The sequence below is a fragment of the Peromyscus californicus genome, unplaced genomic scaffold (assembly GCF_007827085.1).
Source record: "Peromyscus californicus insignis strain IS unplaced genomic scaffold, ASM782708v3 Scaffold_20__1_contigs__length_68692818, whole genome shotgun sequence".
NCBI classification, from domain to species: domain Eukaryota; kingdom Metazoa; phylum Chordata; class Mammalia; order Rodentia; family Cricetidae; genus Peromyscus; species Peromyscus californicus.
This window is the reverse complement of record NW_026294503.1, coordinates 56309132-56336218: the sequence shown is the minus strand read 5'-3', so window position 1 is coordinate 56336218 and position 27087 is coordinate 56309132. Positions and strand designations below refer to the sequence as shown.

The 27087-nt window shown below is 41.0% G+C and overlaps 1 protein-coding gene across 2 annotated transcripts in view; it reads right to left on the bottom strand.

Annotated features, from left to right (window-relative positions):
• The window catches only part of Lrrk2 (leucine rich repeat kinase 2), a 142322-nt gene extending 123650 nt beyond the window's left edge, over nt 1-18672 (bottom strand). Inside the window, exons 1-6 of one of the 2 annotated variants that reach the window (XM_052748694.1) lie at nt 18049-18672; nt 17789-17874; nt 12198-12307; nt 8550-8638; nt 5420-5554; nt 2872-3006 (exon numbers count right to left, since the gene is read on the bottom strand). In XM_052748694.1, the coding sequence (XP_052604654.1) occupies nt 2872-3006; nt 5420-5554; nt 8550-8638; nt 12198-12307; nt 17789-17874; nt 18049-18205 (712 nt within the window). In that variant the 5' untranslated portion in view covers nt 18206-18672. Of the gene's footprint in view, nt 1-2871; nt 3007-5419; nt 5555-8549; nt 8639-12197; nt 12308-17597; nt 17745-17788; nt 17875-18048 lie in introns of those variants that run through there. The other variant, XM_052748695.1, reaches the window with a different exon arrangement.
• Nucleotides 18673-27087: the final 8415 nt, after the last annotated feature.

Genomic DNA, 27087 nt, shown 5'->3' with positions numbered 1-27087 from the left:
TGAAAACACCAAAATTGTTTTTAAACTTGCAAGAATGAAAAGAAGTGGCCTGATAAAATGCCTCTGCTGTAGAACTGGCGTTAAAGCCTCTTGATTCCTCATTGTTAACTGCTGCTTGCTTTGACCTTTGTGTTATGAATCAACACATTTTAACTGGATTGTGTCATAAGTGGGTGGAAGACAATGGATTCCAAAAGCAATCGGCCCAAAATAAATGAGTAATGAACAGAGCCCATGAAAAGTGTGAGGCAGAAAATAGCCATCTTGCTGACCATGATGTGTCAGAGAAATGTAAAGTATGGCACTCTGCTTCAGGATTAGTATTCAGCCCCATCCTCTGTTGAATGCTTGATTTCCTGTAGATAAGAAAATGCTACGTTTTTATGAACATATTAAAGAAGCAATTTTTCCCAAGAGCATTTGCTTTTTGACCCTGCTGCAATGAAGTCTCAAGCTGCTGTACCTGAAACCATACATGTACATCATATTGGGTATTGTGTGTATACTGTATTATTATATGTAACATAATACATATATATATTATATACATGTATGAAAAGTTCATATCGTACCACAGTATTAATGGTTTTCTAATATATATTATATACCAAGTATTAGTTTATATTCTTCACACTAAATTACTAACTTAATACAAAAGAACTTTACGTGTATGAAGATGAAAACACTACTAAATGCATGTTTACATCTGGCTCAAACCACACAGAGAAATGTGAAGTGCTAGTGTGCACTTACAAGACAGAATCTGAAGCATATTGCAGCCCATTGGTAATCACTGGTAGTGTCTACAGCAAATTATGTCTTCTGATTTCTGCTTTTTTGATGAAGTAGCTAAATTTCAAAGCATCAATAAATGCTAATCAAACACCAAAACAGAGTTCAAACCTACTGTATGGTTATTTCAGCCACTCAAAATCTCACATTGCTAGGCAGTGGTGACAACACATGCCTTTAATCCCAGCACTCAGGAGGCAGAGGCAGGCGTATCTCTCTGTGAGTTTGAGGCCAGCCTGGTCTACAGAGTGAGTTCCAGTACAGCCAGAGAAACTTTGTTTCAAAGAACCAAAAAAAGAAAAAAAAAACCTCACACCATGTCTGCACCCTCACCCACTTACCCTTATCATGCCCTTCCCCTGCCTCCATCAGAGAAATTCCTGCAGGTACTTAGAGATATGCATGCCTCTGCATGCAAACACACACAGACTTGCACACACACACACACACACACACACACACACAAGCTTATGTGCACAAACTCATGCACATTTACACACAGATGCATGTACACACAGTAGACACACTCATGCACACATGCATGTACCCACTCACACACATGCATTCACATTTACACACAGGTACACACACATATACACTCACCACATGCACACATTTATGTGCACACTCACCCATGCTAGCTCATATGCACAAACATACACATGTATACACACACATACATGTTCACAAAGTACAGACTGACATACATTCATGCACATACACATGTACTTAATCACATGCATACATGCATGCACACATTCATATATACACTCACACAGGAACATACACATTTACTCACACACACATGCACACACACACACACACACACACACACACACACACACACACACATGCATAAAGCTCATAAAACCAGAGTTTCCTGAGTGGCTTTCCATCACTCTGCTCCACATCTTTTTTTGTTTTGTTTTTTCAGTCCTGAGGATTCACTTTAAAGCCTGACGAAATGCAAGCACTCAGTCGGCCAATGAACTGTATCTTTAGTATTTATTTTATTTTATTTTATTTTATTTTGAGGCATGCTCATTATAAGTTGTCCAGGCAGACCTTGCATGCAGCCTCCTGAATGTAGTGGAGATTTCAGGCTTGAGCTATAGGTCTAGTCGACACCACATATTATGTTCCTAATGTCCAGCCCCTAAACATTTCCCTGTATTCAATTCTACTGCACACCTCCTTAGATGCTAAGTTCTCAGTGTTCAAGACTCTTCAAGAGCTCTGGCCTTGGTCTCTGTATTTTCACAACCACAGGAATTTTGCCTTAGGATGCCTGGCCCTGCCTGGGATCATATCTGTGTTTCCTACTGTATCATGAACTCAGAAGAGGAAAGGCATACATTTATGCTTCCCACTACTGTTTCCCATGCTCTAAGCCTAGAACTGGAGGCAGCATAGTCTGAATAAATATAAATTAATTAAATGAATCAGTGAATAAAGAAGCTTAGCATCCACAAGTGTGGTGATATCTCATTTGTGATCTAACAAATAAAACTTGCTTGAAGATCAGAGTGTGGAGCTAAGCCACTAGTTAGCCATAGAGGCCAGGCAGCAGGGGGCACATACCTTTAATCCCAGCACTTGGGAGGCAGAGGCAGAAGGGATCTCTGTGAGTTCAAGGCCACCCTGGGCTACACAAGACTGATCCAGTCTAAAAGAGAAACAGAGCCAGGCAGTGGTGACACATGTCTTTGATTCCAGCACTTGGGGATCTCATGCCTTTAATCCCAGCACTAGGGAGGTAGAGACAGGAAGTGATATGGCTGGGCAGAGAGAGGAATATAAGGTGGAAGGAGACAGGAGCTCAGTCTCTTTTAGGCTGAGGAGTTGCCCGGGTAAGAGGTGGTGGCTGTGGCTTGTTCCTTTGTCTCTCTGATCTTTCAGCATTTACCTCTATATCTGACTCCGGATTTTTACTATTAAGACCAATTAGAATTCACACTACACACACACACACACACACACACACACACACACACACACACACACACACACACAAATCCAAAAGGGACGCATTGCAGCTCTGCACATGCAAATCAGAAAGCATGCAGAGAGGGTACTCACAAGGAACCGCCAGGGAATGTAAGCAGGAGAGCACATGAAACACAATGTCCTTGTCCCCTTTGAAGTTGCTGAGTGTGGTCAGCAGCACCATGTAATCTTTGCTCTCAACGAACTCCATTAGGTGTTCCTCGGAGACTAGACAGAAGGGGAGAGAAAACACATTCACATGCTTTAAGATGACAAAAAACTGTAACTCTTGAAAAAATGCATTTATAAGTACAAAGCATTCACAAAGACAATATACTTAATAAAAAAAAAATGTGTCTCTGCCCCAAAGGCAGAGGAATTTAAAACATGAAATCAGTTTGAAACTTAATTAGAAGGATTCTGTTCTGAACTGGTTATATCATCTTCTAAAATGAGAAATTATCAGGAACCCAATAATTCTCAAGGGAAAAAAAAAGAGACATGTTTACAATTTCTTTGGGGGAAGTCTACAGCAACCTAACAAGTACAATAAAGGTGATGTACTGGAAGGAATATTCTATGATTCTGATGGTTGATGATAACGATGGTCCATCGGGATGAACATCCTATGAGTCTTACCCACTGCTAATAAAGATAACCCTTTGGGATGAGCTACTATGATTTGGGCTACTGATAATGAAGATGACTCATTAGAAATGAATATAAGAGTGACCTGCTGATTATGACTAGGTTTTCTATTTTACTTTTTAAAAAATTATTTGTGTTGTGTGTGCCTATTTGTCAGTATGTACAGCACATGCCTGAAGTACCCAAGGAAGCCAGAAGAGGTGGTCGGATCACCTGAAGTCACAGGTGGTTACAAGAAACACTGTGTAGGTGCTGGACTCGAACCTGGGTCCTCTGCAGGAGCAGCAATTGCCATCTCTCCAGTCCCTATTTTTGGTATTTAAAAGCTAGGGATTTGGCCGGGCGGTGGTGGTGCACGCCTTTAATCCCAGCACTTGGGAGGCAGAGCCAGGCGGATCTCTGTGAGTTCGAGGCCAGCCTGGGCTACCAAGTGAGTTCCAGGAAAGGCGCAAAGCTACACAGAGAAACCCTGTCTCGAAAAACCAAAAAAAAAAAAAAAAAAAAAAAAAAGCTAGGGATTTATGGTTGACGGCTGAAGGGAGACACAGCTAAGCATTGCAGTTCAAAACTTCTTAACTGCAGCAAACGGTAAGTGATTAGACTTTAAAATACTCTATCTTAATTGTTTTCTATGAGAGATCAGAAACTGTCATTCATTTTTTTAGGTGAGATTATCTTTTAAAATTGACATCCTTTTATAATCAGAGTATGTTGAGCTCCATTTGGAGTTATTTTATTAAGTGGAAACTTCAAAAAAAAGTTTAAAAATCCAGTCTGTTAGGTTGAGAATGGTACCAACAAAATGTTAGAAAATTCAGTTCTTTATGAGTAACCTTAATTGTTTTCAATTGTATACCAGCCTATCCATGTAAGGTAATGTGAAACTGGTTAGATTTGTTCAGTTAATGATAGATACCATGGGATCTTTACATTTAATAGTGTAGTTTCCACAATGTCCTTTTAATTTTTGATAAGCATCTTTATTAACTAACTTTTCAAGATTAACTTTATTAACTAATTACTGTCTCAGGGAACTTGATACTCCTGAAAAAATTCAAAAATTGTTTTCTTCTTGTATTTATAAAATATATAACATGATATAACATAATATAACCCTAAGTATTAATGAACGTTGGATTAAGATTCTCCTGTTTAGCAATCATTAGCCTGCGTCCATCTGTCCTGCAAGGACACAGCACTTATGAGAGCATAGTGACAGTCTCTTTTATGCATAAGAACTTGCCCAAACAGAAATACAGAGTACAGGTCCTGTGAGACAACAAATTTCAAGTTTTATCCTTCAATTCTTATCAAAGCTTAGGTGCAAGATGTAAGGCAGAGAAGGCAGCCTGAGACACATGAAATTCTCATGCTCTTCATAGGCAGTGAACTCTCCTCTACAAAGCCTGATCATCAGAGGGCTGGGTCCCCAAACCAGTCGCAACCACAGTGTGCTAACTAACTGCTAACCTCGGACAACTTGCTCATTTCTCCAACCCATTTCCTCATCAAGTCAGTAAAAGGATTGGACAAAACCAACTCCAACAGTGTGCAATCACTTGTTATCAGTTTCTGAGCCTGCTGTGAAACTGTAGTGTTTCTCAAGGACACTCTGCATTCACCCTGTTCTCTAGGCAGAGCCTGTAGCCATTTCAAGTCTGACAAGATTCAAAATCATAACCCCATTTTAACATGTACTTGACTTCATAGTTTTCTTTTTTCTTCTTAACACCCATACAATCCAGTTTGCAAAGTGAACCTCGAGCCCAGTTATGCAATGGAAGGAAGTCTACAATAACCACATGATTTATAACCTATGAGTGAAATTCACACCACAGGAAGAAGCAATGTTACCAAACTAGTAGACTAGCAAAGCTTATTTCACGTTGTAAATACTACGATTGTAGATAATTTTTTGTCGCATTAATTATATCCAACTTTTCCCAGTACAGGCCATTCTTCTTATAAATAAAGAATTTATACTTTTAAATACCTCTCTCAAACAACACATGTAAAGCCTTGCATCCAAGTTTCTGGACTTCATCATTGGCCGAATATGTGTGCATGGCATCAAAAATTAACAAGAAAACATCACATTCTTCTTCCAGTATCAGCAAAGTGATTTTACCTAATTTGAAGAAAACAATGTGCTGTAAGTAAATCGTTGTTTTTAGCAGTGGATACATTAATTTTTACATGAGGCCTATGAATGTTTTATGGACTTTTATTTTTTATAGACTGCTTCATTGTCCCAAATGTTATCCATAACAAATTCTTTCCAAGTGAAATAAATTCCCAATCACTTTACTATTGTGGGATCTCTTTCTATATGCTGTGAATGAATATATGTGGCTCCCATTGAATAACAAATAAAGCTATGACCTATGGCAGGAAAGCTTACAGCCAGGTGGGAAATCCAAGCAGAGATACAGAGAGAAGAAGGGCAGAATCAAGAGAGATGCGAACCTGCTGCCCAAAGAGCAACAAGATGTCAGCAGACCGGTAACATCACAGCCACGTGGCAACACATAGATTAATAGAAATGGGTTGAGTTAAGTTGTAAGAGCTATCTAGCAAGAAGCTTGAGCTATAGGTCATACAGTTTGTAATTAATATAAGCCTCCGTGTAATGATTTTATAAGCAGCTGCAGGACCATGGGTGGGAGAGATTTGTCCAGACTATTGGGCAAGTCAAGATAAGAGAAGTTTCCATCTACACTTTACTATACTTTTATAATTTTTGGCACATCACACCACACACACAAAGCCTAGGCCTCCTATCCTATGATCTTGAAATACATCCCTATCTTCCCCTTGACCATTACCATCTAAATATTCTGTGGGTGCCCTTGCTCCTGGTCTTCATCAATGAGACCATCATCTAACAACTACCCAAGAGAAATTTCCCAGGCATTATCCTTCCAAATTCCCTCTCTCTTCCATTTTCCATGAGCCAACTCATTTCATCAAGAGCCAAGCCATTCAAGTGTTAGCTCTTAAATACTCAAAAGCTCTCTCTGAAAAAATTAGCTCAGTTTTCCTAGCCTACCCAGGACCTCTTCCCATCTCACTGAGAATGCAGAAATAGTTGCTTAATTGCTCTGCTTCTTCTCAACTTCTACCTAACTATTGATAGTTCACTCCCTGCATTTTATTTCTAAAACCTAAATGTGACCCTCGAAGTCCTTTGTTGGAATCTTCTAAGCCCTTCTCTCACTCATAAGTCCATCAAACCAGGTCCTTTACATATCCTACTATATCAGTGTCCTGAGCCCATGCCTAACTCAAGTCTGGATATGCTATACCCATTGTTCTCTTAAATCCTTCCCCCAGTGCCTCTTTGAACAGTACTTTCCTGCCCTAATGTAAGGTGGAGCACAAATAACATCCATTCTGTCAACAAAACTAACTGTCATGGAATAGGGGTGGTAGCAACAAACACAGTTTTTTACTAGGTTTGTGCGTGTGCATGTGACATTGGAGGCTAAACTCAGAGCATACATGCTAAGTTGGGGCTCTACTACTAAGCTAAACTCTGAGCCTCATAGTGATTGTTTCTCTCATACAAATGTGTCAGTCACTATTTGATTCTCTTCATTATGACACATTTAATCAACCTCACTAGATAGGTCCAAACCCCAATTCAAGAATCAAAAAACTGAGGCACAAAGAGGTTAAGTAATCCAAGTGACTTTGCCAAGTGCGCAATAGCTAATTGGAGGCCGAGCTGAATTAAAAATTAAAAGGTCAGCCACGTGGAATGGTTTACAGCGGTTACCCCAGCATTTGGGCTCTGGAGTGCTGAGACGGGAAGATTGTGAGTTCCAAACAAACCTGGGCCACAGAGAGAGTCCAAGGCCAGTCTGCACTCTGAAGGGAGACCCTTAATCAAAAGTCAGATTGCACTCAAGCGGTTTTAGACCGGACACTCACATTTGTAATCCCCACATGGGACTTTAGCTGCTATCTCCACTGTGGCAAGTTTCATGGTATTTCTCTTAGTTTTCTCACCACCCTTCAATCGTTTCTCTCAATGCCTTATCCCATCTGCCTAGGCGGCCCCAGCCACATAGGTTTATCTAAATTCAAATTGAATGATAAAAATTAAATAAAACTGAAGTCCAGTTTTTCCCACGTCGAATGTTCAACCGTTGTGTAGAGCTGCTTGCTCTGACCCTGGGCAACGCATGGACTATTTCCACCACTGCGGAAGGACCACTGGAGTGAGTGCTCGATTGTGACAAATGAAAATGAGGCAAGGAAAAATTTAAGTTCCTAAGGATACGGGTTAAATAATTGAATTAAAGGCTCTTTAGGACTCTCCTGTCTGCTGTCCTCTTTGCCCTGGTCCTTTCTTACACCTTCTTCTCTCTCCTGAGGGTCTTCATCAGCATGATTAATTAGGACTCTAATGTCTCACGCTCCCTATGCAGTCTCCCTGTTACCTTCTAAGGCCTCCGAAGCTGTGCACACCACATGAAATTCTCTTGCCCTCAGAATGACCTCCCATTCATGGAACAAAACTCCCAATCATTCAGGATTATGTCTTTGACAATCACGGCCATCTATCAGGGCAACGATCACAACTATTACACCATCTCAAAATCTCATCTTGGGTCTGTTCGTCCCTTGGCAGAAGTCACCTGAGGGAGAGAGTCTGGTGTGTGGAGTCACATGCTGATTGTGTCACACTCACTTGGTGGCTGAGGCCACCTCTCTGCTCATCAGTGTTTCTCACCCAGAAAGATAAGGAAAATGCCTATCTGGGGTGACATAGGTTTTGAAAGCTTGTAAAGCATGTTACATCTAGCAAACACTTAAGAAACACTGCTACCTGCTTTATCAAAGACAAACTGCAGAAAAGACTTGGAGGATATACACAGGAAAAGCTACCAGGAATGTGAATTATGGGAGCAGATTTTGGAAGCCAGGTTAGAACTAGGAACATGGGAGGGACACACAAACAACATTCAGAACCAAGGTGCTGGGTGACCTCTGAGAGACAGAGAAACAGGAAGCATGGAGAAGACAGACATAGGAAAACTCTCTAGAAATCATAGGTGATTAGCTTACACACTGACCCAGACAACCGTGAGGAGTAAGCATATTCAGTCCTCACTCACCTGAATCTAACAGGAGATCTAAGGCTTTTAGTCCAACTGTTGACACGTTCACATTGGCATGGTGAACAGTTAACATCTTAAGAATCAGCCTGGAATAAAAACAAAATCATAGGACAATGAAAGTCATACAGCAAAGCCAAGGAGACTCCCCAGTGGGAAAGCACTTGATGTCACACCCAACAGCCTGAGGTCAATCCCTGGAGCCCACATGGTGGAAGCAAGAACAAATGTCCACAAGTTGTCCTCTGACTCCCACATATGTGCCATGGCATGCATGTCTTCACACACACACACACACACACACACACACACACACACACACACACAGGTACATACATACACGCACATACATACAAAGTCAATAAATCAATAAAAGCATTTTGACACAAGTTCTTACTCTGTAGTCCCAGCAGGCATGAAACTCTCTATATAGTTCAGGCTAGCCACAAACTCATAGAGATCCACCTGCCTCTGCCTCTCTAGTACTAGGACTAAAGGTGTGCACCACCATGCCAACCTAAATGTAATATTTTGTTAATGGAAGTTTGGACTCAGGGACTCAATAACATCTAAAACAATATTTGAGTACTGTTTTTCACTCACCTATACACTTTCTGCATTTTGTTCTGTTCAGCAAAGCTCATATGATACATTTCCCCTTGGTACAAACTTAAACCAAGCTTATAAAATTGACAGCCTGGCTTGGAGTGTAGCTCAGTGGCAGAGCACTTGCCTAGTATGCCCAAGGCCCCAGTTTCCATCTCCACCAGCATAACAAATACAAATAAGTAAATGAAATAACCAGGAATATGATTCGTCTCCACTGTGGCAAATACTTCACATGATTCTGTGTGTCAAGTTAAATACATTGAATCTATACATTTTTCTAATTATCAACCATATCTCAGTAAAGTTGGAGGGAAACAGAGGGAGAAACCAATACATTTATTCTTGCATGTAGCACAGTGACAGAGTACTTGCCTACTAGACATAAGGCCTGTGGATTGACCCACATCACTGGAAAGAGTAAAAAGACTTAGGAAGAATGTATTATTCTGTGTCTCAACAGAAAAGCTAAGTCCTGCTTATATTTCACTAAATGGCCCTACTTAGTCATTAACACACAAAGCACCACAAAGAGTATCCACATCCAGAGGAGATGCCTTGGCTACATCAGAAAGAATTTATGAATTATATGTCACACATGTTGATATATTAACATACAGGAAGACTGAATAAAGATGTTCATTTATATATAACCTTAAGGATCTACTTAAATATTAAAATTATTGCTCCCTACTATCTTTGATAAAGTAATATTGCTTTATATTATATATATATAGTACTTTGATAAAGTAATAATGAACTCATATCTATAGTACCTGCTCTCAAATTCACTCGCTTTTAATCTGTATTATCAGTTTCAAATGTAACCTTTAACTATTTCCTGCCTGGTGGTGGTTGGTTTTATACTGTTGGAAGAAGTCAGAGTTGGTGCCATCCACAGCCTCTTTTATATTTAAAAAACAAGTCCTTTGGTCTTGTAGTAAGGTGAAGGACTGTTGATAACTCTACCTACCCACCTGTTCTAGCCCTACCCCTTCCTGATCCATTCAGTTAGAATACAGTCCAAGAATGGAGTTGTGCAAGGGGAATTCTGATTGCTTGTGAGAAAAGTCCAAGAGAAAAGGGACAAGAGTCTTGTGACCTCAGTTTCTCCAAAAACATGGAACTGTTCTTGGAACGTGTTTTTGTGCCCTTCTGGGGTATAGCAGATAAGAATGAGTTTATTTCAAATTACTCATTTCAATTGGATGTTATTATTTGTTTATTTGCCTCTATGGAAAAACATGTGTTTGTTATGTGTGGCTTGTCCTTGTGAATGTATACTATACTCATGTGACTCTTCTTTTGGTTTTTTGAGACAGGGTTTCTCTGTGTAGCTTTGTGCCTGTCCTGGAACTCACTTGGTAGCCCAAGCTGGCCTCGAACTCACAGAGATCTGCCTGGCTCTGCCTCTCGAGTGCTGGGATTAAAGGCGTGCGCCACCACCGCCCGGCTCATGTGACTCTTCTTGACCCTCAGGGTATGAACTCTCTGATTATATGTTCTCAATAAAGTTGGCTATAGCATGAGACTTTAGTCTGCCTCATTTTTAGGCTCTGCTCTTGCAGGTTCACACCGTTAACTAAAGCAGTAAAAACATTCTCACTATCCTTCACATGACTACTACAAACAGGATTCCCTCTTCGGTATTCGTCAATTTTGGAGGGGAAAAGTTTGGCCACAGAGGGAAAAGGTCTTACAAAATGTTTCCCAAAATGTTCTAGTGTAGAGAACAGGGTTTCTCCCTTGGTCACAGGCCCAGATCTCACTTAGAGCAGGAGTGCAGACAACCAACAGAGATGGAGGGATGGACTTGAGTGGGTAAGCAAGAGAATGGGTGAGTGAATACATAAACAATATTTCCCAAAGAAATAGTTTCACAATTCTCCCCAAATGGTAGATTTGTTCTGAAATATGAGGAGGTTAGTCTTCCATCAGTCTCTGATATTGTAGACTAACTAAACCTGAAGAAAACTGGAAAATCTCAAACAAACAAAGGGGAAATTTTAAAATCAGAAGGACTAATAACTACAAGTATACTGTAGGTAGGTCTTCTCTTCACTGATTATTACATAACTGATACAGGGAATTTCAAAACTTAGTTTGAAAACGGCTATTTTTCTCAAACTATACTCTTGAGAGGGTGGAGACTAAAAACTAGCAACACTGACATGTTAGAAGTGGAGAAACACGTAAACACTAAAGCCGATACTAACTCCCTAAAGAACAGACACACTGTTCTATCCCATCTAAATTTTCTGATAAGAATTACAAAATTCAGTTTTTAATAAAACATATTTTCTCAAGCAATGTAGCATTGGAAGTCAAATATCTTCCTAACTGTGGCCCTAGATATGAGGGTACCTAATGACAGAGGATATTTTTATAAATCTCCAGAAACTAAGTTACTTTTTAAAAAAAGGTTTTCCTAGATACAAACTTTTCTTCAAAAATTCTTACCTAATTATGGCTATACATGTGGTCTTATCAGAGACACTCTGTTGAGAACTTCAACCAAATGGCTGGTAAACAGTCACCTAGACTGTGCTTCAGAGGGCTGAGAGGGACTCATTTCCTCTTTTCTCTTCCTCTTGAAAGCCAGTCTACTTTCACTGAGATTAGTATGCACAGACACATGCAAGTGTGCACATGAACACAGTGGAGCATGACTTTGAAATGGATGCTTACAAAAGTGACTTCTTAGTTGCCGTGATTTTTAAAGAATTCCTGGATTGTATCAGTTCCACCTTTAATAGGAAAGAGCTCATCTTGCTTTGTCTTAAGTCATTCTCAAAAATCTACACACTTCACCATTTATATAATCGTAGAACCGTGTTAGTAAAATCATCTCACTTGATGTTTTACCATCAATTTTAGTTTTCTAGTTCACAAATCTAAATTTAAAGATCTTGATAAATATGTTATTGATTTAAGAAAAACATATCTGCTTTGAAGGAATTTAACAGAATGGTTTTGGATGGCAAAAGGGTGCCATACACACTTTTCCAATGCTGTTTATTTTCACACATCTGTCATACTTACTGATGAATACCAAGAACCTCCCAATCATTTCCAATATCCTGGGGTCCTATTAAGCTCGGCAATGTCCCTGGGCAGACTTCTATTAATTTGCACAGAAGTGACCAACCCACCTGAAAGCAAGAAAGGTAAACATTTACTTTTTTTTTCAAGATAGTGTTTCATATACCTGGAGCTAGTCTTGAACTCATTTTGCAGCCACAAATGACTTTGATCCTCTGATCCTCCTTTCTATCCAAAACGTTAGCATTACAACCATGTACCATCACACCCAGTTTATGTGATGCTAAGGATGATTGAACCCAAAGCTTCCTGTATGATAGGCAAACACTGTACCAACTGACCTATGTCCCCAACCCCATAGCCACATTTTTAAAGGCTTGTAGTAAATGAGCCAATCATGAGTCTCTGTTTTTTTTTTAGCAGAACAAATAACTATTTCATTTTTAAATAATCATTTTAAGACAAAACAAAACCCTAAAATGCTTTCTTAGAAATGGAAAATAAGGTGTGTACTTTGACCACACATTGCTTTCAAACCACATGCAACTGGAACACAAAAGTATTATGGCATTCCTGAATAAATACAAAATATATATCCTTATTATCTAAATCAAACAAAATAAAGAACAATTTGAAAGGACACACTAAAATTATTAAGCAAGAATGGCTATACTCTCACCTTATTACTTTTTAACATATAAATATCTAACATAATCTTTCCCAGGAATTCAAGATTTTGATTATAGAAGAAGAAGAGGCTCGGAATGGAGAACTGGAGGAAGCTGGGAGATTTTTATGACAATGTGAAATGACTGGCTTTGGGTAATAGAGGCCTATGAGCAGTACTGTCCTATGATTGAACCTACATCTGTTACTGGAAAAAGAAAAGGAGCTATAATAGGAGGCAGAATACCTAAGTGCCCCTTACATTCCCCTCAACATCTAACTGTGAACTGTGAGGCCCCAAGTATCCTAAAACTCTCCACAGTTACGTGCGGTGTAAGAGTTTATTGATGCATCTTACATACGCCTTTTTAAAAGATTTGTTCATTTTCTGTGTTTGAACATTTTGTCTGCATGTGTGCATGTATGACACTGTTGTGTCTGATTCCTTGAGGCCAGAAGGTGGTGTCAGCTCTCCCATGCTCTAGCAGGTGTCTCTGGAGCTCTGAGAAACACTAGGACTAAAAAGCAACTCAGGAAGGAAAGGACCCATTTCATCTTACAGCTTCCAATCTACCATCAAGAGAAGCTGAGGCGAGAACTCAGGGTAAGAATCTGGAGGCAGGGACTGAATCAGAGACTGTGGAGAAAGGCTGCTGACTGGCTTGCTTGGTTTGCTGTCTTATACAATCCATAACCAATCCCTAACCAACTTCCCCAGAGAAGACATTGCTCACAGTGCACTGGGCCCTCCCACAATCATTAATTAAGAAAATGTCTTGTTCATAGGCCAGTCCGATGGAGGTAATTTCTCCGTTGAGGTCTCCTCTTGCCAAGGACTCTAGTTTGTGTCAAGTTGACAAAAACTAACAAGTACAGGTGGTACTGGAATTACACATATGGTTTGAAACCACCACATGTGTGCTGGAAATCAGACTAGGGTCCTCTGAAAGAGCAGCAAGTGCTCTTAACCACTAAGGCATCTCCTCAGCCCCCATTTTCAAATGCCTTTGCACAGTCCATTAGATATGACTCCAACATCATTAAATCATTCTTTCCCTCTGGAAAAAAAATACAAACTCCCAATTCCAACTCAGAGATCAGCCCACCCCTCCCACTACCACTGTAAATCTGAAGCATCATCCATTCTTCCTACGTGCTAAAGAATGATACTCGATATGATCAAGAAACAAAACAGAACATTTCTATCAAGGTAGCACACGGGTAATGAAATGCACAATTAATGAAAGGGTGTCTGAGAATGACTTATGATACATGTTAAAAAATATGAATCCTGGAAGTAAGATTGACTGTGAGTCAGAACTACTCAAAGGAAGACTAAGTGTGGTTAAGACTCCAGCCACAGTTCAAAATTCTTGAGCCGTAAGATGAGCGGGGAGCCAGCGACAAGGACTGTGTGCAGGAGAGGGGACTGCAGTTGGATAAAGCTGGACAGAAGAGTGAAGATATACGATACAAAGAGCTGAATGGCACGGTGAGAAATTGACGTTCCTTTGCTATGGGGGAGTGGCACACGTCTGTGTGTTTGCATGAGAGATAGAAGGCCCCTCACAACGACAAAAGTCCGTATGATCTCTCCAGTCCCATCTCCTTACAACATTGTTCATGCTAGAGTCTCTTTACTATACTATTTTTGAATTAAGCGTGAATTGCCTCATGTTGCCACTACTTCCCTTCAAATAATTGCAACTTCCTTTAAAAGACAGAAATCTCTAACAGTCATTTTTTTAAACCCATGTTGAAGTTGGTACCCTCTTCCATGTAAGCAGAACAGACATTAACAATCCAGCTGTCTTAGAAACCAGCTGTTTCTGAGATTTTAAAAACTCTATGAAGCCTTTTCCCCCAGGCATTTAAAAATAGTAGCATTCTGATGAGCTTCTAATAAGGAAATGCATTATAGGATGCTAAATTCCTGTCCGTACCTGTATCTGGCTGACTCACTGAGAAAACCTGCTTTGTTCGGGTTGCTAAAGCTACAGCATCAATAACTGCTTGGCAAAAAGATCCATCCGAGCAGCTGAGCCTGCAATCCATGAGTGGCGCTTCCGTGACTAAGCGACATCTCCAGCAGCAAAGCCAGGGTAACAGGCGATACATTAATCTTTCAATTAGGAACTTATCCTTCTGAGAGAGAAAGTTCTTACCCTGCACAGTTAAGGTCGACACAGCTTTTTCTCTGCTATAAGTTGCTCTATAAACCCAAGCATCCCATTCATGAACAAGGGAGGAAAGTTAAAGGGTTGTAGAACACTTAACACACTTCCATTTATTTGGTTCTCCTTCTTCAAAGGTTGGAACTACTTGGAAAATGAGAAGTAACATTGGGGAGCAGAGGAAAATGATTGACAGGACGAGGAATGCACAGGGCAAGCTTGACAGCAGCGCTCCAAGAACTGCATTTGTGAAGAAGCACAGATAAAGAAAAGTGTAAAACTCCAGAGTCTGCGATATCACATTGGATGACTCTAACAAGAAACCTTAACATGCATTTCTGAAGAGAACTCCTTACCAAACTCCTTACATTCATGGAGAGATCTTCATTTGGTACTTCTAGCTAACTGAATGTAAGAAATAGGAAAGGATACTCTTACTAATTATGTAAATATCAATTATGTGAAGAAATTTAAAAGAAAATATTCCTTTCCCATAGACTTGCAAAATCTTGGTAGAGAGAGACCCCCTTTCTACATCCCTTTGATAAGACCAGTGATGATGTGGCCATTGTCCATGCTCATAGGATCCATGCTGAGCCATTGGACTCTTGCTCGCTTACACATCTTATGAATTCAGCACCAGCTGGTGGAGATTTTGAAGGTATGAAGGGATTTGAGTCCTCACTGTCTTACAAGCTCCCCCAGGGACTACTCACTCTCAACTGAATCAAGACAAAGGAAAAACACTGGTCAGCTTTCTTCAAAGGGCAGTGAGATTCCAGTAAGAATCGACTACTGTAATATGCATAAAGCCCTTCACAGATAGATACAAATAGAACATCAGATGTGCTGATTTTATTCTGCTCTATTACCAAACTGAAGGCCGTTCCTTTCTAACCCACTTTGCTGCCCCTGCCCCCACCCAAACAACATCATAGCCATTGCAGACAAGTGTGCCCAACACTTGGGCATTTTCTGTAATCAGGAATTAGAATGTCCTAGTTGGGTGTGTGGCTAGCTCACTGGTAGAGCATTTGTCTAGTGTATGCAAAGCCCTGTGTTTAATTCCTGGCATCAAGAAGACAACAAACAAATAAACCAAAGAGAGAGAATTGTGGAAGGGGGGAAAGGAGAAAAAGGAAATGGAGGAAGAGGAAGAGAAGAGGATAAAGAAGAAAAGAGAAGGGGGAGGGGTGGAAACAGACAAGGGGGACGAAGAAGAGAGGGGGAGGGAGAAGTGGGGTGACAGGAAGGAGGAAATTAGAGTGTTTGGGGGTGTAGGTCAGTAACCAGGGCTTTAGCACATTCCAAGTCCCAGATTTTGATTTTCAGCACAGAGAAAGGAGGGAGAGACAGGGATGGCCCAGAGACAGACAGACACAAGAGCAAGAGACAGACAGACAGGAGGAGCAAGACAAGAAAGGAGAAAGAATCAAACAATGGATGTGTTCCAGACTTCCCTGCGTTCTCAAATCAGCTTCTCTCTTCTGGACCCTGCTGACTGAAAAACAAGGTCCAGTTTTCCCCAGCTTTTTTTTTTTTTTAACCAAGCAGGGGTGAGTCTACCAATTATAGTGCTTGGTAGTGTAGGCAACCAGAATTAGACACTTTTGAATATGAAGCAAGAAGGATGCTGTAGGTGGCGAGCAGAAAGCTCCTTGAAAATGATTCATATTCCTTGGGTAAATTTCAGACTCCGAGTGCTAAAAAGAACAGTATCTTTATCTGCCTCCATCTTTCTCTTGATGTTGTCTGGTAATCGCCTGAAAATCACTAGCCAGATAGAAAGTAATTCACATTTGGAAAAATACATTATTGCAGACATAAGTGTGCTTGTATATAAGAAAACTAAAGCCAGGTGTGATGGCGTGCACCTGTGATCATAGCAGTGGGAGGCTGTGGCAGGGAGCTGGCCAGTTCCAGGCAGTCTGGGCTTTACTGTGAGAACCTGAGGGGGGGGGGGGGGGATCTGGAGAGTGAAATAAGTCTTACTTCTGTCTAGTTACCAGAACCAATATGAAGGAATATTCTCACTTCACCTCCACAGAGTTCCCTATAAGTCTTAGTATTGGGATGACAAAACGGATTTCAATTCCCCAAATCACAAAACTCCAAAGGAAGTTAGTACCTTTAGAAATAATTCTGTCTTGACTGAAAGATACACTTTAATTATCTGGGGCTGCTTTGAAAATCACATTTAATTACTTAGCCTACTTCTGGACTTTCTGTGACACAGATCCTAGAAGGTACACTTTTTTGTATCCGTTTTGAGGGACAACAGCTACAAAGTAGGAATGTAAACACAGGGGGATTCCGGAAACATCGCTTTCTTTAGACACTGCAAGGTACGCTGCAGGAAAAGCCTTGAACTCCATCTTCTGCTAATTTAAAATCATGGAAACAATCTGACCCTTGAAAGTCTGCTGTTTACTTGACTGTTTTATTCCTGATAACTTAATCCCTGCCCCATTTGCTGGAATTAATCACAGCAATGCCCTATTAAAAACACTGTGTATATTAGGAAAATGTTTAGAATAGCTTGAAAAGTTAATGAACTCACCTTGCCAGTAAGAGAATGTTTTCATTTTGCTGCTACCACCGTCTAGAGCCTGTCAGTTAATAAAGTTGCTTCTCCTCTGCTCGTAGTGGCTAACAATTGACAAGGTTTCCCTCTTGAAGCTAATCTCGAGAACCCGGGACACAAGGCCTATCATATAAAGGTCTTCAGAACAGAAGGAAAGGCCCATTTACCTGCTGCACACAGGCGACTCTCATGTAGGAGTCCAGGACGATCAACAGAGGCACGTGGAAATTTTTCCCTTCAAATAACTTGGAGGCTGGAAAAGAAGAGGGAAGTGGGGGAAGAAAACGAAGTCACAACCCACAGCATCCTTTCGACCTTCCCAGGATCCCAGCTCCTTCCTCCCTGAAGTCAAGGAGTGGGGTGCCCAAGATTAGCACCCCAAGTACGGGATAAAGTTTGCAGAGGAGGGAGGGGCTGCAGGCATTACCTCTGTCGGAATAGGTAAAAACAAGCATGTCCTCCAGGAGCTGGAGCAACGTCTCGATCTGCTTGCCTTCCTGGACATTGTTCAGCCTGACTATCAACTTCTTCAGAGCCTCCTCCTCCTCTTCCTCCTCGCAGCCCTGCGAGCCGCCACTGGCCATGGTGCGGTGGGGACTGCGGGCCGGCGGGCGAGCCTGGGAGGTGGCTGCTCTCTGCTCTGGTAACTAGCACTGCTCCGCCGCCTCCGCTGCAGGCCCAACCCTCGGCCTCCGGCCGCGCCCAGACGGCGACCGTGGCTGCCCCGGCCCAGCCTCAGCCCGGCCTTCCCAGCCGCAGAGCAGCGCTGGGAACTCCGCCGGGGGGAAAAGCGAAAGCTGCCACCCCGCGGTCTAAGAATAGCAAAGGGGCGTTGGGAAAAGAGGACACCGCCCAGTTGGCCCCTTTCGGAGGGGAAAATGGTTTCTTTAAGAGTTCCCCCTATAGGGAGAGGAGTCATTTTTTTTCCCCCAAAGGATGCAGCTTTTAACAATCAAAATCGGTCAGCTACATAGACTTTTCGGTGATGATTGTGGCTTTTGCTGGCGGAGGGGGAAGGCATGAGTTGTTTGCTTGCTAGTTATCTGAAGCTCCGGTTGCCAAAAGGCCTCTCAGTTCTTTTGGGTTTGCAAGGCAGGATCCAGGAGTTCTGATTCAGCTCCCTGTTCTCAAGGATGGAACTAAGGGAACACAGGATAGTCGGTGAAATAAGAGATGCAAGAAACAGCCCTTGAACGTCATTCCTGGCCAGAACTAGTTATTAGGACTGATGTCCAGAAGTCTAAAGTTAAACGAGGGATCTGAAGTATCGGCAACTGGTAATTCCAGCACCTGGGAGGTGAAGATAGGAACCATAGAAGTTTGAGGCCATCCTTGCCTCATACCGAGTTCAAGGCCAGCCAGGGCTAAATGAGCCTATCTAGAAGGGGAGAAACGGGGAGGGGGGAGGAGAGAGGGAGGAGAGACGGGAGGTAGAAAAAAGAGGAGGGGGAGTGAAAGAGAGAGAGAGAGATGAGAGATGGGGAGGGGGGAAGAGAGGAGGGGCCTGGAAGGCACAGTGCTAAAATACTTGTGTGAAGAAAGGTTTTGGATTCCAAAAAGAAAAGAAAATGCCCAAGTTTTTCAAGAGAACTCGGGAACAGTGCTGTAGACAAGGCTGGAACAGAGATGATCTATGGCCTTCAAATGACCTCTCCTCAAGGTCATTTACACAGGAGGAGAATTAAACCAAGTTAGTTTCATGATTTCCAGTTCAACATCCTGATAATAATTTCAAAATGGACGAGAATTCCTCTCCTTACTGAGGAGGCACCTTTGGGGCAGGTAGTGAAAGCTTGCTGGAACCACAGAGGTGGAGAGTGGGGGTGCGTTTGAGTGTGGGAGGAGGGGGATGCTGAGAGCTATGACTTAAATCCAGGTTGGAGGTTTGTCCATGCTCCACTCATTTCAGCAGGACGAGAGAGCAAGTTTACATCAGCCTGGGTATTGAGTTCTTTTTGTTGTCAAAGGTTTTTTCATCTTTACAGACATGTTCTAAATATTTATATTTGCAAGGATAGAATATTTAGAATTTGCTTTCACGTGATCCATGCTTGGGGGGGGGGGGGTGTTGAAATGGGAGAAGGTAGAGATGAAATAACAACTTTGAAACTGGGAGTTGTGGAAGGGAAGAGATGCTCCTCTGGTGTGTTACATTTCTATATGTGTCATTTCCCATATAGAAACAAAACTCTTTACTTATGATCTTTATGGGACCTGCAATTACCCTCTTCTATGTGCTTTCTTGACTTGTTTCAACTTCTGAGGACTGAATGAATACCTGGAACTTTTTTCTTTTTCTCCCCACTCCCCCACCCCGTTTCTCATTTAAAACAAGACAAACAAACAAAAAACTTGCCAGTAATTGAGACTTACTTCCCTTTAAAAGAAAGTTCTAAGTGACATGTTTCCTTAAGTTCCTCAATCCCTTCACCCACCTGTAGGCTTCCACACTGGCCAGGCTAGCAAACAGGGGCCTCTGTCTGAGCTCTCTACTGGAAATGTTTGCCAGAAGCCACGGCAGCTTAGGGCAAAGTATTCTTGAGTTCTAAACGTGTTTAATTGATTGACTAAAATTCCAAGACTCATTAACTCCCTAGTCAACAAGAATGAAAATGAGGGCTACAGACAGAAATCCATGACTAAGGCAGTATTCAGTGGAGAATAAAATAACGCTAAATATTTGCCTAACTTCTGAGGAAGGAAAAAATAAAACTGACATCACCAAACATAGCAAACACCAACGCAAACTCCAGATGGGCTAAAAGTCAAAACAAAAATAACTAGGGGAAATATATATTAAACGTTATTTAATCTTGCCTAAACAGCAAAGGCAGGAACAGAAAACACAGGAAGTTAACATTTGTGATTCATTAAAACATATTTTCTGCCATCAAAGAAAAACATAAACTAAAAGAAAATGGTAAATGGGGGAAGGGAATTACATACGGCAAAACCAATTAACTTGAAAGGTTTTAATGAATCACTGGAGAAAAGAAAAAATGCAAATTTACTGTGAATGACCAGGAATTTTAAGAAAAATATGTTCATCTTTTTAAAGAATGTGTTCATAAAGATCAATTCAACTTTGTATGTGAAATAGCATTGAGAAAAAGAATCGAATAAATCTAACAAAATAGACACAAAACTTTCACAAAGAAGTGATCAAACTCTATGAAAGGTATAAATAAATGGGTCTATCATATTCATAGGAAGCTTGAATACAAAAAAAGATACTGTCTCTTAATAGTAACAAGAATGTAAAGCTAATGAAACAGCGAGACCTAACGGCTATAAAATAGCTCACACACCTGTGGTGAAAGAACTGCTCAATTAGGCATGATCCAGGGACACAGTAGCCTCGACTATCACTTCTCTAGAAGAAGAAACAGTGCCACAAGGGTCACAGGAGGGACAGGCCCAGGAAGCACAGTTTATCCAGCTCAAGTGACTTCCTGAGAATCAGGAACAGTTGTTCTCATTGCTAGCAGACACACCCAGAGGGTACCAGGTTGCATTTGAATTTCAGGCTCCGCACATTCCATCCTGAAACCCCTAAACAGGCCACGGTGTGTACAACATATGAAGTACTCTCTTATCATCAAGTTATTTGGAGTGTCCTTGACACAGCTACATAAAGAGAACACCGAAAGAGCAGAGAGAGGCCAGTAACACAGTACAAAGTACTCCACAAATGGCAGGATGTAATATATATATATATGTGTGTGTGTTACATTTATATATTCTACACACACATATATATAGCCCGCTCAGTCTGTATAATGCTACTTGTATGCACGTTGTCGTGGCTGACCATTAGTACTGGATAAACAACTTTTGTGCTCTTCCCTGAGGAAAAGTATTTCTCTTGATCTCAGCATTCCTTATTTGCCTTGTACTTCTTTGTGTAGAGTTGTGGTGTATGGTCCTTCCCTCGTCCACTTTGGCATGTCTACTGTTGACCTTGTTCTGCTCATGTTGAGGCAGCCATATTGGTGAGACTTTATGGGTGTAGCTTCTGACTTTACTAGGAGATACAATCTCCAGCAAACTCCCTGATGCTCTGACTCTTATAATCTTTCCACCTCCTCTTCTGCAATGTTCCCTAAGCCTGAGGTTCCAAAGTGTTTTGTAGATGTATCCATTGGGACTGAGCTTCACGGCTCTACATTTTGATTGGTTGTAGTTTTCTGTAATGCTCCAAATCTGTTGCAAAGAGAAGTTTCTTCCACGAGTGGTGAGGACTGCACTTATCTGTGGATATAATGACAAATAATTATAATGCAGTTAGGGATTACCAACCATAGTTTAGTAAACTGGTAGTTGTAGGTCTTCCTCCAAGATCCATGACTTCGTTAGCCATGGCTAGTTGGCTATGTTTCCAGCACCAGGTGTGGTTCCCCGTTGTTGAGTGGATCTTGTCTAATCACAGAGCTGTTGTTTGCCACAAAGGTATTCATGAAACTGCTGAAGTCTTGGGGTTATCATGCCATGCTGGACATTATTCAGGTTCATAGACATCATAGCGGAGTAGGGCTGTTGGCTGCTTTCTTCCATTGGAAGCTTGCTTGATGCCTTCTGATACCGGGAAAACTAGTCCCAAGAAAGGAGGCATTCAGGTCAGTTCTAGCTCAGGGTTCTCTGGCCCTGCTATCTTGCCCCTGAGGTGCATGCTATCTTCAGCAATAGGGACTAACCTTTCATATCTAGGGGATGGGGAGAACCAAGGGCAATAGTCCTAGATGGTAGGCTCTGAGAGTCTCTTGGACAACACTGTCTAACAACTTAAAAGAGGATTTCTCATGTCTGGTGTTGGGTTTTTTCTTAGGTGGTCTTTGGCTCTTGGGAATAGTATTGTCAGCCTAGATGAGAAAATCTCATTTGAACTATAGATGTATATTTATACACAAACTTACGTGTATAATAGGATTTCTGTTTTTAGGTAAATAGTTAACAAATGATTCCTTACTACCTCTTCAGATATCTTTCCTATTATTTTACCTTCCTTCTTCTGTATTTATCTCCCCTGTTGCTGTGGGACAATGCTCTTGTATACTGTAAAGATTTATCTCTCCTATTGGTTTAATAAAATGTTGATTGGTCAATAGCCAGGCAGGAAGTATAGGTGGGACCAGACTAGGAGAAGGCTGGGAAGAGGTAAGGCAGAGAGACGGAGTTGCCAGCCAGGTGCAAAGGAAGTAAGATGAGAATGTTGGACTGAGAAAAGGTACCAAGCCATGTGACTAAACATAGACAAGAACTATGGGTTAATTTAAGCGTAAGAGTTAGTTAGTTATAAGCCTAACAGGCAAATCAGTTTATAATTAATATAAGCTTCTGTGTGTTTATTTGGGACTGAACAGCTGTGGAACTGTGTAGAATAGAAACTTTCATCTACACCTCCCTCCTAACTAAACTTCCTTTTCTTTTTCCCATTTTCCCAGTTAGTACACTTGTACCCTGATATTTCCTCTCTATTGCTCCCCTCCCAGAGTCCCTACCTCAGCAACAGTCCCTTTTCACTTTCTTAGCTTCTGCAATTACTCTAGGGTATGTACACACATCTAAAGATTTGGAGCCAGGAGTCTGTGATCAGACAGAATAAATGATGTTTGTCTGCTGTGGGTATTGCTTTGTATAAATAAAATGCTGATTGACCAGTAGCCAGGCAGGAAGTATAGGTGGGACAAGCAGAGAAGAGAATTCTGGGAACAAGATGCTACCAGCCACTGCCATGAGTACCAACATGTAAGATACTGGTAAGCCATGAGCTATGTGGCAAGGTATAGATTTATAGAAATGGGTTAACTTAAGATAGAAGAACTAGATAGCAAGAAGCCTGCTGCGGCCATACAATTTGTAAGCAATATAAATCTCTGTGTGTTTACTCGGTTGGGTCTGAGCGGCTGTGGGACTGGTGGGTGAGAGGGAATTGTCCTGACCGTGGGCCAGGAAGGACTGGAGAAAACTTCAGCTACATTTGTCTTTCCAGGTCTGGGCTACCTCACTCAGTATTACCTTTTCTAGTTCCATCCATTTGTCTGCAAAGTTCATGACTTCATCTTTCTTTATGGCTGATTAGTATTCCATGGTTTATACATACCACATCTTCATTATCCATTTGTTGGTTGAAGGGTATTTATTTTCTTTCCATTTCCTATCCATTATGAATAGAGCAGCAATGAACATGGCTGAGCAAGTGTCTGCAGAACAGGATGTCTAGTCCTTTGGGTATATGCAAGGAAAGATATAACTGGCTCATGTGGTGGGTTTAGTTTTAGATGTTTGAGAATTCTCCATAGTGGCTGCACCAGTTTGAAAGCCCACTAAGAGTCAATGAGGGTTCATTTCCCTCAAATCTCCTTTAGCATTGGTTGTCTGTTGTTTTGTTGATCTTTGCCATGATAACTGGGGGTAAGATGAAATCCCAAAGGTGTTTAGGTTTGCATTTGCCTAATTGTTAGGAATGATGAACTTTTTTTTTTTTTTTTTTTTTGGTTTTTCGAGACAGGGTTTCTCTGTGTAGCTTTGCGCCTTTCCTGGATCTCGCTCTGTAGAACAGGCTGGCCTCGAACTCACAGAGATCCGCCTGCCTCTGCCTCCCGAGTGCTGGGATTAAAGGCGTGCGCCACCACCGCCCAGTGAACTTTTTTTTTTTTAAGCTATTTCTTAGTCACTTTTTTTCTTCTTTTGTGAATTCTCTGTTCAGGTTCCAGGCCCATATTTGAATGGGTCATTTTTTAATTCATTGTCTTTATGGACTTTTTAAAATCTATTTATGCTGGATAGTAGTCCTCTGTCGAATGTATAGCTGGCAAAGATGATCTCCCATTCTGTGGGTTTCCTCTTCACCTGGTTGATTGTTCCTTCAGCTGAAGCTTTTTAGTTTCATGAAGTCCCACTTGTCAATTGTTGGCCTTAATTCTTGGACAAATCGAGTCTTATTCATAAAGTCCTTCCCTACACCTAGATCATGTAGTGTACTGCCTATGTTTTCTTCTAGCAGTTTTTCAGTGGTTCAGGTTCCACATTTGGGTCTTTGATCATTTGCAGTTAGCTTTTGTGCAAAGTGATAGACATCAGTCTGATTTCATTCTTCTGCACGTGGACAACTAGTTTTCTCTGGACCTTTTGTCAAATGTGCTTTCTTTTCTCCAGATTGTGTTCTTGGCATCTTTGTTGAATACAAAATGGCCTAAGTTATGTGTGTACATGTTTAGATCTTGATATTTGTTCTGTAATGAAAAGTTATAAATGTCACAGATAACAGTATTTTTAATATTATAAAACATGCATGGTCTTATCCTGTGCTAGTTAGTGTTCTGTCAACTCAGTCAAGCTACAGATATCTGGAAAGAGGGAACCTCTGTTGAGAAAAGTGCCTCCATCAGTTTGACCTCTAGGAAAGTCTATTGGGGCATTTTTCTAATCAATGATTGATGTTGGAGAGCTCAGCCCTCTACATGCCTCCCCTGGGCAGGTTGTCTTGGGTTGCATAAGGAAGCAGGATGAACAAGGCCATGAGGAGCAACCCTGTAAGCAATGTTTCTCCAGGGTCTCTATCTTGGAGCTCCTGACTTGATTTCCCTTTGACCTGGAAGTTGTGAGATGAAATAAACGCTTTCCTCCCCAAGTTGCTTCTGGAAATGGTCTTTATCACTGCAATAGAAAGCAAACTAAGACACATACTTTGCATATATATATATATATATATATATATATATATATATATATATATATATATATTCCTCTAATAAATATATAAAAATTGTGTATGGGGATAACATTCCCAGAAATGCATCTCAAGCCAAGTGGTAGCATACACCTGCAATCCAAGCTCTTGAGGGGTGGACACAGTTACATTGTGTCTTCCTTAGGGTTACTATTACTGTGATGAAACACCACAAGGTAAAGCACCTTGGGGAGGACAGGGTTTATTTTCGACTACAAAGGATCTGATGCCCTCTTCTGGCCTCCTCAGGCACCTGCAATCTTACACACACATACACACACACACACACACACACACACACACACACACACACACACTTCAAAATAAATCTTTAAAAGTAAGGTAGGGCTGGTTTGTTCCATGGTAGAGCATTTGCTTAGTATGGGTGAGACTCTGGGTTGGATCCTCAGCACTGCAAAATAATTGATATCAATAATAATGCAAGTAAAACTGGAAATCACAGTCTTTTACTCGAATGGTAGAAAAGTTGGAACTGGGTGTGGCTCCGTGGAGAGCACGTAGTCAGCACACTTGGGGCACAGACAAAAGCAAGGGAGGGGGATAAGGGCTGAACTGATAAAGACCCATTGAAGGATCTGACTTTAACAACACAGCACACTGATAAACATTTTACACAAAACAACACAAGCAAAATAGAAACTCAAACAGAATGCCTTGGCTCCCTGAGAGACACTGAATAAACTACAAACAATAGCCTAAGCCAGCCTGATTCTCAAAACCTTCATGGAGGACTGTCAACTCTGCAATGATGTCCACCCTCCACAGCAGTCCCCAGGACAGAGCCGCATAGAGACTTGGATGATAAAGGAATAGAAATGGAGATCAGGGGATAAAATAACTCCTTAAGTCATGACTCAGAGGCAGAGCTGAACTACATGATAATGGGATCTCAGGCCCCAGTGCAGTTCCCATGGCTTTCTATTTCTGGGCCAATTTTCCTTAAACCAGAGGGAAGCCATCCGGCCATTACATGAGTCCCACATTCTCTAAAAGCAATTTTTCTGGCTTCTGCAGTAAATAACATTTCTAATTGCATTTGAGTTATATTTTCTGTATACCAACTGAAATAATCTTATCACAGTCAAGCACAGGTTACTCTGGAAGTGGAACAGGAGGGTGCTGGCAGTCTCTGGGAATTAAATGCCAGTAGTAAGTTCTAGTTTGTTTATTTGTTTGTTTTATTTCTTTTCATTTTGAGACAGAGTTGTTGGCCTTAAAAACTTGATCTTCCTGTTCCAACTTCTAAGTGTTGGGACTTGCTGGCATGAACCACCATGTTTGATTAATTTTTTATTACATTCGAATATTAAGGGTATCAGAGAGAAATATACTGGGACCAGAATCATACATTAATTTTCCCCCAAACAGATCATTGCTTTCATATTGCTGGACATGTTATCAAAAGGTGATCAAAAGATATTTGTTAGATTAAGTGAAATGATGTGATCAATTGTGGTATTTAATCTCTGCTGGTAAAATAATATTAAGATGAATAAGATTATGAGTCTTTATATTGCATTCCTTATAGGGAAAAAAATTAATATGAAGTTTCTTTTGAGAAGCACTGCTTTTACAAATCAATTAGTTAATGATATCGTTAGAATGTAGTTGCATATCCTTATCAAACATAAGGACCCTTATAAAACAAAGGCACAGACATACTTACTTTGCAAATAAAGACAGATGTTAATCTTTTACCACTTGTTCTATAGTTAC